The sequence below is a fragment of the Oncorhynchus masou genome, chromosome 9 (genome assembly GCF_036934945.1).
Source record: "Oncorhynchus masou masou isolate Uvic2021 chromosome 9, UVic_Omas_1.1, whole genome shotgun sequence".
Classification (NCBI taxonomy): domain Eukaryota; kingdom Metazoa; phylum Chordata; class Actinopteri; order Salmoniformes; family Salmonidae; genus Oncorhynchus; species Oncorhynchus masou.
In genome coordinates this window covers 45,977,809-45,998,387 of record NC_088220.1, presented here as the reverse complement: position 1 = coordinate 45,998,387, position 20,579 = coordinate 45,977,809, and the positions used below count along the sequence as shown (strand labels likewise).

General features: G+C 44.3%; 1 protein-coding gene across 3 annotated transcripts in view; it reads right to left on the bottom strand.

Moving 5' to 3' along the window:
- rsrc1 (arginine/serine-rich coiled-coil 1) overlaps nucleotides 1-20,579 on the bottom strand; it is a 189,736-nt gene that overhangs the window by 96,415 nt on the left and 72,742 nt on the right. For all 3 annotated transcript variants that reach the window (XM_064974137.1, XM_064974138.1, XM_064974136.1), the window contains one exon: nucleotides 16,818-16,854. In XM_064974137.1, the coding sequence (XP_064830209.1) occupies nucleotides 16,818-16,854 (37 nt within the window). The remainder of the gene's footprint in view (nucleotides 1-16,817; nucleotides 16,855-20,579) is intronic.

Here is a 20,579-nt window from a genome sequence, read left to right as displayed (position 1 = left end):
ACAAAGGCCAAATGGTAAATGGCTGCATTTGTAAAGACCTTCAGAACCGATGCCAAATCCCCACTAACCACAATGACCCCTTGAATGCTTTTTATTTATTGATTTTATCATTTATTCATCTCATTCGATTTTTTAAGTCGTCATTTATTTTCAGTTTTGCATTTGTTGCTCCGAAACCCAGCCAGCCACCCTGTGCCCGAAAGAAGCGGTAAAAACAACAGCAGCACCCCTTGAAAATGTAATATTCCTGTCTTTAATATTGCGGTCTATAAGATCAGGGCAGAGATGGGTTTCCACAGCAATATGTATATTTATATATTTTATAGATATGTTGGGGTATATCCCTGCGTTATCAGCAGTGGAGCCTCCACACCCTTATGCACCCCTGCCGAGGCTCTCATCTTATATAAAAAATAATGTTGTATATGGTTATACATTTATATATAATCGCAATATGGAACCCGAGTCTCTTTTACCATGTGCCATACTTCAGGCTGGCGCTAACAACATTTTACGGGCCGGGAGCTGTTCATCTTCATGTCTCCAGCAGGCATGAACACTGCATAATAATGTCGTTTCCTGCCCCCAAATGTTATTTCACAGACCCCGGCTCATTTCTCAAACTTCACCACTTTTACAATTTCCCAAACTTTTATTCCTTTCATTATTAGGAACAAGATTTCATTAGGTATTTAGAATGTAAACAAGCCTGAGTAATGACACCCTCCATCTCCCTGAAATCATTCCCACTGATGCCTGCCCCCCTGCAGCCCGCCTGCCGCGCTGGCCTCATCTTGTGAGCGCGCACACAGGCAAACACACACACACACAACTTGGGTCAAGATGGAACACAACAATATAAATGTACCACCCTGTGTGTGTTTGTTAGTGTGTGCGCACATGCCTGTGTGTGTGTGTGTGTGTGTGTGTGTGTGTGTGTGTGTGTGTGTGTGTGTGTGTGTGTGTGTGTGTGTGTGTGTGTGTGTGTGTGTGTGTGTGTGTGTGTGTGTGTGTGTGTGTGTGTGTGTGTGTGTGTGTCCCCGTCGATAAAGGAGGTGGGGGAAAGTTTTATACTCAACTCACATAAATCATGTACAAGAAAAATGAGCAAATGTGAGGGCTAACTCATCTTCTCCCCATCCAGAGAAAATGAAATTCACTGGAATACCTATCAAAACGGCAATCATCAAGAGATAATATCTTCTTTGGTCTATCTGCACTTTCCGATTTAATTTCCGCCATGCCCTTGACATCCACCGATACCATTAAGATGAAGCGCGTACAGTAAGAGAGTAGTTCTCACGTTTTGATATATGATGCCTCCCCACTAAATGTAATATCATCATTTGGAAATTAATGCAATATTTCTTATGTTAGCTTTTTTCCCCCACGGAGTTTTACTCGAGCTAGCGACACGCCGGAGCGAGAGGGAGAGTATGTTGGACGAGAGGAAAGAGAGCGAGTGGAGAAAGAGAGAGGGCGAGGATGACAGACAAATAGAAAAGGGGGGAGAGGGGAGGGAGGTGGGGTGGGTGAATACTTTGGTTTCATGGCAGCCATCTCCCCACTGTCAGAATGACATGCAATTACGTGTGGGCAGGCCCCGATCAGAGGTCAGTCAAATTACTCCATCATTTAGCGGCACGGTGGAGATGAGAGGACCCCCTCCTCCACCGCCACATCAAATATAATGCAATCATTAGTGTAATAAGCATGGAAATCTGTTTGCAGATTATCGCTCTGTCTCTCTCCCCCTCTTTTATCTGCTGAGCCTATCGCTCTCTCAAAAGAGAGGGGATGGGAGAGAGAGGGGGGGGTGTGAGAGACTGCCCATTGGCTATAACACAGTGTGGTTAGGGGGATCTCCCCTCCCTGACAGCCTCCTTTTGGCGAGGAAGCAAACGTGTATCTTACCACAGAGAGTTTTGATATCTGCCACACTTCCTCTGTATTGGCTGTCGTACTGTCGGAGGAGAAAACCATGTACACGTTTAAAAACAATATGCTAGTTTTACCCATAAAAATGTCCGTTTTTTGTTTTGAGCACTTTACACATTTATTTTGGGATCCACCCCTGTAAATGTAATGTGCCTAACGATGCGCGAGTGGAGTAAGACCATCTCAATTCAAGCAAGCGCATTTCCATCCATATTCACTCTCCTTGCCAACTCCCCTCGATTAACTTTGACCTTTTTCAAAAGGCGAAAGAGTATGCAGGAGGTGAGAGGACGCAGAAGGTGAGCAAATCAAATTCATAAAAGGCCTGGCTCTGTCAGGCCACTATCCCACTCCTCCATCCTTCTTCATCCTCCTCTCCCCTCATCCCTTGCTTTTCTTACTCACCAGTTACATGCTATTTTTTTTTACCCAACAGGGAGATATAAATATCCAGAAAAACTCAGTAACACTTGACATTAAGTCGCTCTTAACACCTGTGTCGCAACACTGTAATTACTCTAGAAATGACATAGGAAAGTGGACTAAGAAACTGCAAAACAATTTTGTTACTCGAGGAATTTCGCAACATAACAAAATGTTTTACAAAGAAAAAACAAAAGATCACTACCCAGCAAAAAGGGGACATCCTGAGGACATTAGGCAACATTCCCATTAGGTACCATTAAGGGTTTCGGCGAGATGTTATCCCACTGATGTTCTGAGAACATTAAAATATGTTTGTTTTTTTGTCGTTCCCTGTAAGTTCACAGGACATGTCAGGCCCTTTTTAGAATGTTCTAAGGACTTACTAGTCCTTAAGAATTTGCGTGATGTTTCCAAGGGAATGTTCTCTGGGGGAGCTTTGTCTAGTTACCAGTACTTCCATGTCGAGGACGTTTTTAACACGTTCTCTGGACATTAATTTTGCCAGTCATCTGGACGTCGTGTGTGGGTCCCAGGTGTCCCAAACCATTTTAAGTGAAGTAATGAAATGGTATTGGGGATTTAAGGTAAGTGATACAATACGCTGTTCAGCTAAAATAGTGTAAAAATCTTTAAATCAAATGACTATATGATTACATACTGACTTTTCAATAAGATCCCACCTGCGCCACAAAGTCTATCATATTTTCACAAGTTCCCTACACATTCTTCACCTATAACAGATTGCTGCATTTAGCAAAAGAGTGCCATCTGCTCTGCTATTTTAGTTATCAGTCAATCTGACTATTCTCTCATCATTGACTTCCTTTACTTATTTCAGCAATTTGAGTGTTTTTTTTATAGTCGTTTAATGTTAGCGGGCATATTATTTAGTTTTAATGTCACTCCTTAATCACTATGATACATAGTTTTTCTTGAGTGTGTTTTCAACAGAACTGAGATCTACAAATTACAAAGTGTAGGAATACAGGTGAAATCAGTTACTGATTCAGACATGGAGGCGAAGCAGGAAGATTGGAATGCCGTGAAGCAAGAGTTGTGAGCATAAATCCTAGGTGAGGACATGTTGAATAATAATGACTGTATAAATAAACATACTCAATGTAATCATATACATCAGTGTCAAATATGTACCGTGCCTTCAGAAAGTTTTCAGACCCCTTGACTTTTCTCACATTTTTGTGACTACGTTACAGCCTTAATCTAAAATAGATGGAAAAAATAATAATAATAATTATCCTTAGCAATCTAACAGGTTTAGACATTTTTGCAAGTGTATTAAAATTTTTTTTTTAAATACCTTATTGACGTAAGTATACAGACCCTTTGCTAAGAGACTCGAAATTGCGCTCAGGTGAAACCTGTTTCCATTGATTATCCTTGAGATGTTTCAACAACTTGGGAGTCAACCTGTGGTAAATTCGCTTGATTAGACATGACTTGAAAAGGCACACACACCAGTTGACAGTGCATGTCAGAGCAAAAACCAAGCCATGAGGTTGAAGGAATTGTCTGTAGAGCACCGAGACAGGATTGTGACGAGGCATAGATCTGAGGAAGGGTACAAAAAAATGTCTGCAGCATTGAAGGTCCCCAAGAACACAGTGGCCTTCATCATTCTTAAACCGAAATAGTTTGGAACCAGCAAGATTCTTCTAAGAGCTGGCCGCCCAGCCAAACTGAGCAATCGGGGGTGAAGAGCCTTGGTCAGGGAGGTGACCAAGAACCTGATGGTCACTCTGACAGAGCTCTAGAGTTCCTCTGAGGAGATGGGAGAACCTCCCAGAAGGACAACCATCTCTGCAGCACTCCACCAATCAGGACTTTATGGTAGAGTGGCCAGATAGAAGTCACTCCTCAGAAAGAGCCACATGACAGCCCGCTTGGAGTTTGACAAAAGGTACATAGAGACTCTCAGACCTATGAGAAACAAGATTTTCTGGTCTGATTTTCTGGTCACTACCCGAAGCACACAGCTGAGACAGGAGTGGCTTCGGGACAAGTCTCAATGTCCTTAAGTGGCCCAGCAACTGTCCTGACTTGAACTGGATCGAACATCTCTGGAGAGACCTGAAAATAACTGTGCAGCCACACTCCCTATCAAACCTGACAGAGCTTGAGAGGATCTGCAGCGAAGAAAGGGAGAAACTTCACAAATACAAGTGTGCCAAGCTTGCAACGTCATACAAAGAAGACGAGAGGGTGTAATCGCTGCCAAAGGTGCTTCAACACTGTACTGAGTAAAGGGTCTGAATACTGAACACGGATTGATACTGTACTGAGAAAAGGGTCTGAATACGGATTCCTGCCGTAAGCTCTGGACCATTACTCCGGATCATCGCAGCTAGCTAGCTGCTACTGAGTGGCCCAGCCCCGAAGCTAGCCTCGAGCCAGGCCCATCTCCTGGCCTGCTCAGTGGACCCAATGATCACTCGGCAACACAGCTGATGTCTCCCAGAATCTTCACTAACACGACTAGAAATCACTACATCACCGGATTCCTGCAGTAAGCTCCGGACCTTTGCATTGGATCATTGAAAATTGCTAGCTAGCTGCTCCCGAGTGGCTATAGTGGCTAACACCCTTGTCCTGAAGCTAGCACCAGTTGGCCTCGAGCCAGGCGCATCTCCCGGCTGGCAAACAAAATTATTCCAGCTACAATACCTCTTACGCCAATTGGCCTGGACCCCTCGACACGGAGCCCCGCCAATCCATCACGACTGGTCTGCCGACATAATTCCGTCCGATGTGCCCTCAACCGGCCTTTGTCGGACATCGGTGAAGATGCTTTTGTTTATCTGTTAGCCCCAGCCTCGAACTCAGGCCCTGTGTGTAGTTAACTGACCCTCTCTTCCCATTAATCGCCATTTTACCCGTTGTTGTCGTCTTAGCTAATTAGCGGTTGTTGTCTTACCCGTTGTTGTCTTAGCTAGCTCTCCCAATCAACACCTGTGATTGCTTTATGCCTCGCTTTGTCTCTCACTGTCAATATGCCTTGTATACGGTTGTTTAGGGTAGTTATCATTGTTTAATTTTACGGCGGAGCCCCTAGTCCCACTCAACATGCCTCGGACGCCTCTTTTGTCCCATCTCCAACACATACAGTGACCTCACCTAGCATAACTAGTGCCTCCAGAGATGCAACCTTTATTATCATCACTCAATGCCTAGGTTTACCTCCACTGTACCCACACCCTACCATACCCGCCCAGAAATCTGCTCTTTTTATTCTCTGTCCCCAACGCACTAGACAACCAGTTTTGAACGCCTTTAGTCGTACCCTCATCCTACTCCTCCTCTGTTCCTTGGGTGATGTAGAGGCTAACCCAGGCCCTGTGTCCTCCCAGGTGCTCTCATTTGTCGACTTCTGTAACCGTAAAAGCCTTGGCTTCATGCATGTTAAGAAGCCTCCTCCCTAAGTTTGTTTTACTCACTGCTTTAGCACACTCCGCCAACCCTGATGTCCTTACCATGTCTGAATCTTGGCTTAGGAAGGCCACCAAAAATTCAGAGATGTCCATCCCCAACTACAACATTTTCCATCAAGATAGAACTGCCAAAGGGGGAGGAGTTGCAATCTACTGCAGAGATTGGGTTGTGCCGTGGCGGAGATGTTTGTGGGCTATACTCGGCCTTGTAGCAGAATGGTAAGTTGGTGGTTGAAGATATCACTCTAGTGGTGTGGGGGCTGTGTTTTGGAAAAGTGGGTGGGGTTATATCCTGCCTGTTTGGCCCTGTCTGGGGGTATCGTTGGATGGTGCCACAGTGTCTCCCGCCCCCTCCTGTCTCAGCCTCCAGTATTTATGCTGCCGTAGTTTATGTGTCGGGGGGCTAGGGTCAGTCTGTTACATCTGGAATTTTTCTCCGGTCTAATCCGGTGTATGCTCTCTCTAATTCTCTCTTTATTAATCTCTCTCAGAAGACCTGAGCACTAGGACCATGCCTCAGGACTACCTGGCCTGATGACTCCTTGCTGTCCCAAGTCCACCTGGCCATGCTGCTGCTCCAGTTTCAACTGTTCTGCCTGCGGCTATGGAACCCTGACCTGTTCACCGGACGTGCTACCTGTTCCAGACCTGCTGTTTTCAACTCTCTAGAGACAGCAGGAGCGGAAGAGATACTCTGAATGATCGGCTATGAAAAGCTAACTGACATTTACTCCTGAGGTGCTGACCTGTTGCACCCTCGACAACCACTGTTTTTATTATTATTTGACCCTGCTGGTCATCTATGAACATTTGAACATCTTGGCCATGTTCTGTTATTATCTCCACCCGGCACAGCCAGAAGAGGACTGGCCACCCCTCATAGCCTGGTTCCTCTCTAGGTTTCTTCCTAGGTTCTTGCCTTTCTAGGGAGGTTTTCATAGCCACTGTGCTTCTACACCTGCATTGCTTGCTGTTTGGGGTTTTAGGCTGGGTTTCTGTACAGCACTATGTGACATCAGCTGATGTAAGAAGGGCTTAATAAATACTATTGAGATAGCCTGCAAAGTCCTTTCATACTTTCCAGGTCTATGCCCAAACAGTTCGAGCTTCTAATTTAAAAAAAATTCTCTCTCCAGAAATAAGTCTCTCACTTTTGCCGCCTGTTCATAGACCCCCGTCAGCTCCCAGCTGTGCCCTGGACACCATATGTGAATTGATTGCCCCCATCTATCTTCAGAGTTCGTTCTGTTAGGTGACCTCAACTGGGATATGCTTAACACCCCGGCCATCCTACAATCTAAGCTAGATGCCCTCAATCTCACACAAATTATCAAGGAACCCACCAGGTACAACCCTAAATCCATAAACATGGGCACCCTCATGGATATTATCCTGACCAACATGCCCTCCAAATACACCTCTGCTGTATTAATTCACGGTCTCAGCGATCACTGCCTCATTGCCTGCATCAGTTATGGGTCCGCGATCAAACGACCACACCTCATCACTGTCAAACGACCCCTGCGAGCAGGCCTTTCTAATCGGCCTGGCCCGGGTATCCTGGTAGGATATTGACCTCATCCCGTCAGCAGAAGATGCCTGGTTGTTCATTAAAAGTACTTTCCTCGCCATCTTAGATAAGCATGCCGCTTTCAAAAAATGTAGAACTACGAACAGATACAGCCCTTGGTTCACTCCAGACCTCGACCAGCACAAAAACATCCTGTGGCATACTGCACTAGCATCGAATAGTCCCCGCGATATGCAACTTTTCAGGGAAGTCAGGAACCAATACACACAGTGAGTTACGAAAGTAAAGGCGAGCTTTCTCAAACAGAAATGTGCATCCTGTAGCTCTAACTCTAAAACGTTTTGGGACACTGTATAGTCCATGGAGAATAAGACCACCTCCGCCCAACTTCCCACTGCACTAAGGCTAGGAAACACTGTCACCACCGATAAATCCACAATAATTGAGAATTTCAATAAGCATTTCTCTACGGCTGGCCATGCTTTCCTCCAGGCTACCCCAACCCCGGCCAACAGCTCCGCACCCCCCGCAGCTACTTGCCCAAGCCTCCCCACCCAAATCCAGATAGCAGATGTTCTGAGAGAGCTGCATAACCTGGACCCGTACAAATTAGTTGGGCTAGACAATCTGGACCTTTTCTTTCTAAAATTATCCGCCGCCTTTGTTGCAACCCCTATCAATAGTCTGTTCAACCTCTCTTTTGTATCGTCTTCGATTCCTAAAGACTTGAAAGTTGCCGCGTTCATCGCCCTCTAGACCCAAACTGTTACAGACCTATATCCATACTACCCCTACCTTTCTAAAGTCTTCGAAAGCCAAGTTAACAAACAGATCACTGACCATTTTGAATCCCACCGTACCTTCTCCGCTGTGAAATCCGGTTTCCGAGCTGGTCACGGGTGCATCTCAGCCACACTCAAGGTGCTAAACGATATCATAACCGCCATCGATAAAAGACAGTACTGTGCAGCAGTCTTCATCGAACTGGCCAAGGCTTTCGACTCTGTAAATCACCGTATTCTTATCGGGAGGCTCAACAGCCTTGGTTTCTCAAATGACTGCCTCGCCTAAGTTCACCAACTACTTCTCAGATAGAGTTCCGTGTGTCAAATCGGAGGGCCTGTTGTCCGGACCTCTGGCAGTCTCTATGGGGGTACCACAGGGTGCAATTCTTGGGCCAACTCTTTTCACCGTATATATCAATGATGTCGCTCTTGCAGTGGGTGATTCCTTGATCCACCTCTACGCTGACGACACAATTCTGTATACATCTGGCCCTTCTTTGGACACTGTGTTAACCTCCAAAACGAGCTTCAATGCCATACAAAACTGCTTTTGTGGCCTCCAACTGCTCTTAAACACTAGTAAAACTAAATGCATGCTCTTCAACCGATCGCTGCTCGCACCTGCCCACCCGACTAGCATCACCACTCTGGACGGTTCTGACTATGTGGATAACTACAAATACCTAGGTGTCTGGCTATACTGTAAACTCTCCTTCCAGACTCATATTTAGCATCTCCAATCCAAAATGAAATCTAGAATTGGTTTCCTATTTCGCAACAAAGCCTCCTTCACTCACACTGCCAAACATACCCTTGTGAAACTGACTATCCTACCGATCCCCAACGTCATTTACAAAATAGCCTCCAACACTCTACTCAGCAAACTGGATGCAGTCTATCACAGTGCCATCCGTTTTGTCACCAAAGCCCCATATACCAGCCACCACTGCGACCTGTATGCTCTCATCAGCTGTCCATGGCTACATATTCGTCGCCAGACCCACTGGATCCAGGTCATCTATAAGTCTTTGCTAGATAAAGCTCCTGTAAATAGCCCATCTGTAAATAGCCCATCCAACTACCTACATCATCCCTATATGGTTTTTATTTACTTTTTTTGTTGCTCTTTTGCACACCAGTACTTCTACTTGCACATCATTATCTGCACATCTATCACTCCAGTGTTAATTTGCTAAATTGTAATTACTTCGCTACTATGGCCTATTTATTGCCTTACCTCCTTACTCCATTTGCACACATTGTATATAGATTTTTAGATTGTGTTATTGACTGTACTTTTGTTTATCCCACGTGTAACTCTGTGTTGTTGTTTATTGTCACACTGCTTTGCTTTACCTTGTCCAGGTCGCAGTTGTAAATGACAACTTGTTCTCAACTGGCCTTAAATAAAGGTGAAATAAAAATTTTAAAAACCTACGTAAATGTGATATTTAAACATTTTTAAAAAACTGTTTTTGCTTTGTCATTATAGGGTATTGTGTATGGATTGATGAGAATAAACAAACAATTGAATGCATTTTGAAGCAGGCTGTAACCTAACAAAAATATGGAAAAAGGTCAAGGGGTCTGAAAACTTTCCGAAGACACTATGTTAATTAACCTCTTGGAACTCTAGGGGCAGTATTTCATTTTTGGATTTAAAAAATGTTCCCGTTTTAAACAAGATATTTTGTCACGAAAAGATGCTCAACTATGCATATAATTGACAGCTTTGGAAAGAAAACACTCTAACGTTTCAAAACTGCAAAGATATTATCTGTGAGTGCCACAGAACTGATGCTACAGGCGAAACCAAGATGAAACTTCAAACAGGAAATGAGCGAAATGTTTGAAGCGCTGTTTTCCAATGTCTCCTTATATGGCTGTGAATGCGCCAGGAATGAGCCTACAATTTCTGCCGTTTCCCCAAGGTGTCTGCAGCATTGTGACGTATTTGTAGGCATATCATTGGAAGATTGACCATAAGAGACCACATTTACCAGGTGTCCGCCCGGTGTCCTGCGTCGAAATTGGTGCGCAAACTTCAGCTGCAAGTATTTTTCCATGTGATTGAGAGGAGAAAGCAGACTTCCACGAACGATATATCAATGAAGAGATATGTGAAAAACACCTTGAGGATTGATTCTAAACAACGTTTGCCATGTTTCAGTCGATATTATGGAGTTAATTTGGAAAAAAGTTCGGAGTTTTGGTGACTGAATTTTCTGGGTTTTTTGGTAGCAAAACGTGATGTACAAAACGGAGCGATTTCTCCTACACAAAGCATCTTTCAGGAAAAACTGAACATTTGCTATCTAACTGAGAGTCTCCTCATTGAAAACATCCGAAGTTCTTCAAAGGTAAATGATTTTATTTGAATGCTTTTCTGGTTTTTGTGAAAATGTTGCCCGCTAAATGCTACGCTAAATGCTACGCTAGCTATCAATACTCTTACACAAATGCTTGTTTTGCTATGGTTGAAAAGCATATTTTGAAAATCTGAGATGACAGTGTTGTTAAGAAAAGGCTAAGCTTGAGAGCTAGCATATTTATTTAATTTCATTTGCAATTTTTTATGAATAGTTAACGTTGCGTTATGCTAATGAGCTTGAGGCTATAACTGGATACAGGTTTTTTTCGTAGCCAAACGTGAACAAAGCGGAGCGATTTGTCCTACACAAATAATATTTTTTGAAAAACTGAACATTTGCTATCTAATTGAGAGTCTCCTCATTGAAAACATCTGAAGTTCCTCAAAGGTAAATGATTTTATTTGAATGCTTTTCTTGTTTTTGTGAAAATGTTGCTGGCTGAATTCTAGGCTTATAGCTATGTTAGCTATCAATACTCTTACACAAATGCTTGTTTAGCTATAGTTCAATAGCGTATTTTAAAAATCTGAGATGACAGTGTTGTTAACAAAAGTCTAAGCTTGAGAGCAAATATATTTATTTCATTTAATTTGCGATTTTCATGAATAATTAACGTTGCGTTATGCTAATGAGCTAGAGGCTATAAATAGGATCCCGGATACGGGATTGCTCGTCGCATGAAGTTAAAAGCACTGTTTGTGTGTGGGTGTCCCTAACATTGCCAACTGACAAAGAGCTGTGAATGGATCAGTGGTTCACCAATCTGCGCCTTGATGGGCTTGGCAACAGTAACAAGGGATGATGTGTAATGAAACTAGGGTGAGAGTGCGCTGGGGCCCATCAGATGACAAAAACCTCCAGGGGACCATGAGACAACATCCCAAGAAGAGGGATTCCTCAAGCCTGGAATGAAGTCCACAGCACAACACGGTTCTACTGTACACTAACTATGGACCTAAAACCATACATTATTTGATCCTACACCCCACCCAAACATATAAACACACATACAGAAACATTTACCCAATCCTACCCCAAATCCTTAATACCCTCTCTCCAGCCTGTGAATAAACTGAGCTAACTAAGTGCTGATTGAGGAAGTAATCCTGATGAATCTGATGTTTTATGTATTGATTGATCTGACTCTTTTATCCACTTCTCCTCTTTAAGCAGCTGTGCATCTGGGCTGATTAGCACCAGTCAGCTCTCTCCCAGGACTCGTACACAGAACCACGCTGTGTGTGCCTGTCACCTGGGACTCAAGCCTCTGTGTGTGTGTGGGGGGGGGGGGGGGTTGGATGGTGGCGTGTGCGCTTGCGAACACGCGTACACCCACACCCACGTGTGTAAAAACAGAAACTAAGGCAGAGCACTGGGAGCAATTAACGTTGGCACTCTTCTCCCCTCATTCCTACTGATCACATTCATTCAGACAAAATAACACCACCACAAACTAAACCAAACAAATAAGACAAACACCATACCACAGCACTAATTGCGAACCTAATTATTGCACCGGCTGCGACTGGTGGTGTAACAAAGCACGGCTCTGTCAAACACTGAGCATCTCTTCATCGCAAAGGAATCAAGGTGCACAGTAATATATTTTGTCTTAACTTAATAATATTCAAAACTGGAAATTAATTCTGATTTGAGCGGAGTGGTGTGTATTGATAAACAAAAACAGTGGGTACTTTGATGGAAACAGACAAACAACATGTTACTTTATGTGACAAGACAAGCAAGTATAGTGTAGAGAATCATTATACCATCTAAACCGCTGTGAAATATCTTTTCAATAACCAAAAATATTGTATTTTCATCTGTTTGAAGCTGGTGTACAAAACCACAAGTAGATGCACAAATAAAACTTAAGAACGGGAAGTATAGACATAGCACACATAGAACAGATCTACCTCTTTTTAAACTTTCCATGAGAATGACATATCTATAACTCAGATTTCTATGTGAATCGGGTCAGGTTGTCCATAAAGTTACATATTGCAGCTTTAATTCTGAACTTAGATGCAATACTAGTGAGGAGTTATAGGCCAAAAAATAACAGAAGATAGAAAATATGTCCCCTTCATTGCCCTGGGCCATTGGGATTTCATTAGACCAGAGGGCGAAAGTCCTTAGACCAGAGGACGAAAGTCCTTAGACCAGAGGGCGAAAGTCCTTAGACCAGAGGGCGAAAGTCCTTAGACCAGAGGGTGAAAGTTCTTGTAAATGAGGGAAAAAGTCCTTAGACTGGAGGGGGAAAAGTCCCTATGACAGAGGGAAAACGTGAATGCATGCATGCGTGTCGCCACTTATTACCACTCCGCATACAACTTGCTGTCACTTGGCACAATAAAAAAAACTGATGACTGTTGGGGATAAAACGGACGTACATTCATCTCTTCTTTCATCACGGAGAGTCTCTTCTGATTCACTCTAAAGCTGGGATGGGCAACTCCAGTCCTCAGGGGCCGGAGTGGTCTCACACTTTTTCCCCATCCCTAGCAAGCCCAGCTGATTAAACTACTTGCATTCTAAACTGAAGATCATGATTAGTTAATTATTGGAGTCAGGTGTGTTAGCTGGGCCTGGGGAAAAAGAGCGACACGAACCAGGCCCCAGAGGACTGGAGTTGCCCATCCCTGCTCTAAAGAAAGGGAACCACACGCACTCAAGATACGGCTTCCTATAGTGGTCCTCTTGCCCCAGCTAGATCTGGATGTGTTTCTGGCAGTGTTTGGAAGAAGACTGTGATCCTGGTGGTTGGTTTGGTGTACTTGGGTGCATCATCTATAGCCTCTCGTAGGGCCTGATCAGAGTTGAACCTCCACACAGAGCCCAGAAGACAACAAAGAGCTGAGGAAACAAGAGGTTAAAGGGCAAAGAGGCCCTTTATCTACTTCCCCAGAGTCAGATGAACTCGTGGATAGCATTTTTTATCTCTGCTTGCAGTGACTGGAAGTCTATGAGTATCTGCTATAATTTGACCCATATCCTTCAGAAAATTTGTTTTATCCCTTGTTAAACAAAATCTCTTTCTCTCAGCAATTGTATTAGTATAAAATAATATAATGTTCCCATTTTGTTTTTGCGTACAATATAGCTAAGTATTTGTGTGATTTATTTTATACAGTCTTTTTGGTCATCTTTATAGAGGGTGCCAATCATTTTGGACATGACCATCTGCTCTTCTCTTAACAGTGATACATCTTGAGGGGATGATAAATTGTTGTTTATGGGGGTACATTTAGATGGGTGTGCCAAAGGGTGCTATAACACCAAACCCCCACCTCCTCATCAGGGGGACAGGATTTTATTTACTGTCCTCTGTCCCGAATCGTAATCAGATACTTCCACACACCCCGGCTTTCCTGACGACTGGAACACAATCTACCCATGTACATAAACACCCACCATAAATAAGCCACACACATTCAATATTCACATATATTTCAAATGTCCAGCAGGAAATGGAACTGAAATACAGTTGCACATACAAGCAGAACACGCGTGCGTGTGATGATTAGTGTCTTAAAATCAGGCTCTGGCATTAAAAGGTCAACTAAAATACAAACACTGTAGCATTGCTGGAGTTTGTTCACACACACACCACATACGATACTGTGGAGAAAACCTTTATGGGTAACTCCAAAAACATGTGTGTGCGGCTGTGCGCACGCACGCAGGCACGCACAGACACCCCACACCCAAACACACACAGCCAGGCCGTGGCGGTCTCCGTCCCTGCCCTCTTGGGGGTTAGGTCCAGCTCACCATGGCCTCTGACCTCTGGGTCAGGGTCAAGAGGGAGTCTGACTGACCGACTGCTGAGAGCCCCCCCACCTCCCACCTCTAAAGACAGATTATCCTCCAGCATCTGGGGCTGGACTCTACAGGTCTGATTACCAGAGGCCTGACGTCCCACTGTGCTCTTATCGTGATCCTACTGTGGTCCCATTGTGGTCAATAAGCCGTTAGAGCTCTTCAAAGTAATGCCGTCATACGGGCAAACCACTCTGGTGGTCTAGAAAAAAAAGATAAGATACAGTTGGTGCTAATCGTGTGTGTGTGTGTGTGTGTGTGTGTGCACGTGCATGTATTTGTATGACATAGCGTTGCCTCTTGAAAACACAGAGATCTGTGAGGTCTATGCAGCCCAATCCATCAGCCATATAGCGGAGTTCTGTCCAGCCAAGCCAACCAGAGACAGCCTGGTCTTTACATTAGGAATATATAGCTAGCTACCCCCTGTTTACCTAAATGCAAAAGTGCCTACACAGAGGCTGCATCCCAAATTCACCCTATTCCCAATATAGTGTCCTACTTAACACTGCTTTTGACTAGGGCTCATAGGGAATCCCTGGTCAAAAGCAGTGCACTATAAAGTGAACAGGGTGCCATTTGGGGAACGACCATATTGATTCCTGCTGTTTATGCATGTAATCTTCTTTTGAATAATTCACACAGTCCTTTTATAGAGTAGTAAATCAATGACCACCTCCCTGCCCCCCCCCCACCTGCTCGTCCTCCTCTCTGCTGATTTTCCCGTTCAGTCAGAGGAGCGGGACTCATAACTTCTCACTGCAGAAGGTAGCGTGTAGAGGCAGGTGAAGGAAAACAGAGGATATTACCGATGAAGTCAATAAAATCTTCTTGGAGTTTTTAGTCCACCACCCTCTCCAGTCTACACTCTGTTACATGGTGTTGCCAACTGTTATCTTTCTCCATCTCTCCCTCACCGTCTATCCATCTCTCTCGCTATCCTCTTTTCTTCATCTCTCTCCCTCACTGTCTCTCTCTCCCTCCCTCACCGTCTCACCCTCCCTCTCCCTCCTTCCATCCCACTCCCTCTCTCAATGTATCTCTCCCTCCTTTCTTCTCTCTCAAGTGAGCTAGTGTCCTCAACTGGTTGGGAGCACCCATAAGGACAGACGTAAGGGCTGAGTGTGACACAACACCACAATAAGTACACAGACCATACACAAACTGTACACACCCAGACATGCACCATGAACCAACCAACATAATTAGGGATGTGGCCAGTGTACTCCAAGCCTAGGCTAACCAGTTCAAATCCCTTCTGACTAATTATTCTATCTTTCCTGTCTCCTCGTCACTGTACTATCACAAAAACATTTTCATAAAACATTTAAAAACACAAAGAATTAGGGAATATGTCAATTTGCATGGCTGAATTTGGGGGCACTTGAATATGATTAGCAATGCCGCTAAAGTTTGTTTGCTTCCCTAGATCATCTGTAAATCCTAGAATCTAGCTTTGGGTTCATCTGCTTTCGTGGTGCTGGGGGTCGTTGAGAAAAAAAACATTTACGTTTCATATTGTGGGTAATTTGCGTAGGATGGTGCCTTAAATGCGGTTTAAATACGGTGGTTTAGTATGCAGGGAGCACGGCTACTCTAGGCTAAGGGAGTTGACTCTGACTGGCTTTACATCCAGAGTGCTATCACCCCCTTTGACCTATTTCTATTATTCATCCCACCATCATCAGGAAAATGGAGAAAAAAAAGGCACCTGGAATCTGATGTTCGTTCCCACCCAAAAAAGAGAGGAAAACCTTTTCACTTTGTTGCATGGCACTCTGACCCCGGTAATAGAGAGAGAACAGAAGAATCCCAGAGATGTTGGTCATAAAATTTTCAGAACCGTCCCAGGGGTCTTTTTCAGGGGGCCCGACTGACGCACCGGAGCGGCCCCGTGTATATACTTCATATGAGAGAGAGAGAGAGAGAGAGAGAGAGAGAGAGAAAGAGAGAAAAGAGAAAACTGAGAGAAAAGAGAGAAAGTAGAGAGCGAGGGGAAGAGAGAAAAGGATAGGTACCAAGGAAGTACTGCCAAAATATGTCAAACGCAGAGACATTCAATGAGATAACTGATGAAATGTGTAGAAAGGTACATTGGAGTGAGTGTGTGTGTGTGTGTGTGTGAGTGAGAGGGGAGACCGAGTTAAATGTGCCTCATCAAGTCATCACCAACGTCAAGAGGGCGAAAAAAAATGTCAGTCTCTCTCCCCTCCCGCACACATTTCAACCACACATCAAAGAGTAATTTAAAACATAACAAAAAGACCAAGGGAGACCGAAAAAAAAAGAGAGCAAGGGGGGGGGTGAACAACCAGAGGTCCTGGGGGAGTGACCCCCCCTACCTGACTTTACATCCCTCCTTCCCTCTCTCTCTCTCTCTATCTGTCAGCTCGAGGTATTCAAAGCCCATTCCGATGCATGTTCATTTGGGATGCAGATATCAAAGATGGCTGTGAACAGCGAGGGGGATAGTGAGGGAGCAGGAATTAGAACTTACCAGATGTTCTAATGCTGCTTTGATGCAGGTGCTGTCCCTGCAAAACAAGAACACATTTCCTCCTCGTTAAATAAAGTGTGGGCTACGACTCTTTAAATATAAAAAAGGGATCACACAAAAGCTACAACAGGCATGTGCACGCACGTGCACAGACACACACACAGAGCGAGAGAGGCACACATGCGCACACACCCCACTCCTAACCCCCCCCAACCCCCCCTTTCCATCACCGGTGTAATGTTCATAATTGCTGTTTATCAAGGGGTGTTGTTCATTTGGTGTTTTAAAGGGAGAAGCATTTCAAAGGAGGCCTGTCTTACTCTGTCAGAGACTGTGCTATCATTTCAATACAGAGTGTTAGAGAGGGAACACACACACACACACAGGGAACAAACAATCGCTCTGGGCAACCAAAATGTGATACCATTAGGATAAAGATAATACTCTGTGTGTGTGTGTGTGCGCGTATATTCTGAAGGTATAGTAATTGCTGTACAAGACATGATACTCAGCTGGTTACAGGTAACTTTCCATGAAATTGTCACTTTCCCCTGATCTCATCTGTTTGAACATTTACAGGCTACATTCTGGCCATTGAGCAAAGGCGATCCAGAGCGACTTACAGTCAGTGCATTCGACTTAAGGTAGCTGTGTAAGATAACCACATATCATAGTCATAACAAGTCAACTTTCCTCAATAAAGTGGCTATCAGCAAAATCTGTGCGAGTAAGAAAAGACAACTGCAAGTGAACAAGGGCAAGCACAAGTTAGCAAACACCCTACATCCAGTCAGAGAGGAAGAGACGAAGCGAGAGGTTTTACTCTGTCCACGAAGCACGGGATTTTTGTATGGAGGTCAACGACAGTGCCGAATTTGGTCATCGAAACAAATAAGCTCTATTTTTCTACGTGAGGCTTATTTGATAGAATAGAAGTTAGGTTGTTAGGAATGCACTGATATAAGTGGTATTTCGGCAACATACCCAATAACAACTTTATATTGGAGTTGTGCCCGTTGTCATAGAGATAGATAGAGGACTCATCATGGATATAACCCGTATAGCATGGACATTGGAATTCAGGGCTTCCACCATTTTAAAAGTAGTCAACTGGGTGGGGATTCCTATGAGATGGGAGCAATCAGCCAATGAAGAAGAACATTTACTACTTTAAAATGGACAAATCCTCAGTCGCACAGCCCATGCTGTGGGGCGGCAGGGTAGCCTAGTGGTTAGAGTGTTGGACTAGTAACCGAAAGGTTGCAAGTTCAAATCCCTGAGCTGACAAGCTACAAATCTGTCGTTCTGCCCCTGAACAGGCAGTTAACCCACTGTTCCTAGGCCGTCATTGAAAATAAGAATTTTTTTCTTAACTGACTTGCCTAGTAAAAATAAAGATAAAATAAAAAATGCTTTCAAAGACACTATAATGGCGCAGATACAAAGATGAGGGATCTATCTACCTCTATGCCTCCTCCTGCCTAACTTCCATCTATGAGGACATGTATTTCCATTGTTGTGTGGTCACTCAAATATCTTGTCAATATAATAGACAATCTTTGATCTAATTCCTCCTATGCCGCTCTCAGTTCTCTATCAATATTACAGTCAGTGTCCCAAATGGCACCATACTCCCTTAAAATGCACGTCAAAAGTAGCGCACTATAAAGGGATAAGGGTGCCATTGGGATGCAACCATGACCAAAATGGTCCTGCGAGTGAGTGAGTGAGTCAGTATGCATGTGTCTCCCAGAAAGTCATAGACAGACAGAGTGTTGCCCTGACGTTTCCTGAACTTTGCCATGCTAATAACCCTATCACTACAGAAGGGAAAACGGTGTGCTTATTACCGAGGAATAATTAATAAAAATGTATGCATTATTATTATTATCAGTGAAGCAGCATCCACCGAATGGAAAGAGGAGGAGGAGGGGGGGAAACAGTAGATTTAAAAGAGCAAATTGGCAGTAAATAATAGATGCATTTTTGGCACATTTCAAAATTGTAGCAGAGGAAATCAAAAGATCAAGAGAAAGCAAACAGTTCCCCCCCCTCCCTCTCCTCCCCCGCACTGCCCCCCTCTCTGCTGACAACCCATACACTGGCCATGGCAGGCCTTTCGGTTTGTGTGCGTGCGTGCTCATGCGAGTGTGTGCACGTGTGAGAGAGAGAGAGAAAGAGAGCGAAAGACAGGGACAGAGGGGGAGAGAGAGAGAGGAGAGAGACAGAGGCTTATCGACAGACTTCAGCTCCTAATGTAGCCAGCAGCATCACAGTGTAAATCTACACCATTTCTAAAATTACCACTAGCCGTCTTGGCAGGGAAACTCAATCAAATCTCCCCTCTCTCTCTCTGCCACCCTGTTGCCCCCCCCATACCTATGTCCCTCACCACCTTTCTCCTAATAATCACGATGGTACCCCGATACCACCCCCCAAGTGGCACAAAGCTAATCTGCGATTTCTCATCTCCTCCACAACAAAAAGACAATTCAGTCGAGTTGTTCATTCCTGCACCAGTCACAGGCAGAGCCTGTATGTCAACACTTAAGAAAACCGTCATCTAGTTTTTATTACATTACATTGACCGTAACACACTGCCCGCATTTATTATACATGAGCTGCCTGGGAGGAAAGAAAAAGGCACACATTTGTTACCAAGGTGACAGTGTGCTGTAAATCCCCTAATGAAGCGCAATTAACGGAAAACAATTTTACATGGAGCAAGAGCTCGGGCCGCAGTTAAATTATGCTCCCACACTCTCATTGTCTTCCTACTCTCTCCTCGCTCTTTCCACCTCCATATCTGTCCCTCTCTCTGTCTATCTACTGTATCTCGAGGCATAGTCTTTCTCTCCCTCCCCACTCTCCCTCTCAATGGCTAGTGCTGTCATGACTTCATCAATAACCCCCCCCCCCACATCCCAGGACCAAAGGGACAGCTCATTCCATTAGAGGCCTCTAGGCCAGAGGGAAACACAAGACAGGAGGATCATGTTATTGGCAAATGAATACAGAACAAGCAGTACACAGAGAGAGGGGGACTCACACAGGGTCCTTTAACACTCTCCATCTCTTTTTCTAAACATCATATTCTCTCTCTCTCATCAGGTCTGGAGGGACTCCTGGGCTTTTTCCTTCTCCTTCCCTCACCACTCAATCCATCCATCCCCGTCTCCCTCCATCCCTCTGTCCCTCCCTCTGCCTTCAACGCGGCCGCATCGATTTATGAATTAGGCCTGCAATATTAAATAATTAATATACTTGCCATGATTTATGTTTTGCATTAGCCCAATATTAGGTTATCAATCAAAATCCACTTGGTTTAATGTAATAATATTGAAAAAGTGTCAGGGGCTGTTCATCCAATTTGTATTTGAGGCAGCGCAGATAGTAATGTTGGTGTAACACAGGGCCGCCGAGATGAAAGTGGCTGGTTCTACATGCACAGGAGGCAAACTAGGAGAGGAAGAGAGGAAAAGAGAGAGAGAGAGAGTGAGAGAGACAATAGAAAGAAAGAGAGACATGAGGAGGATGAGAAGGAAAGGAGACATAGGAGAGAGAAAGAGTGAGTGATGGAAAGACAGAGCGGGAGGTAGGTGTTGGCACTATGGACTCCACCCTGCACGATCTCTGACCGGTCTCGAATGTTTCATAGTGGTTTGTTTAATGTTATTTTAATAACAGTGAGACATAGTGTAGGGGTGACCTTGTAACATCACCTCCCCTTTAGGTAAACCTAAATCAGGCACAGCCACAGCC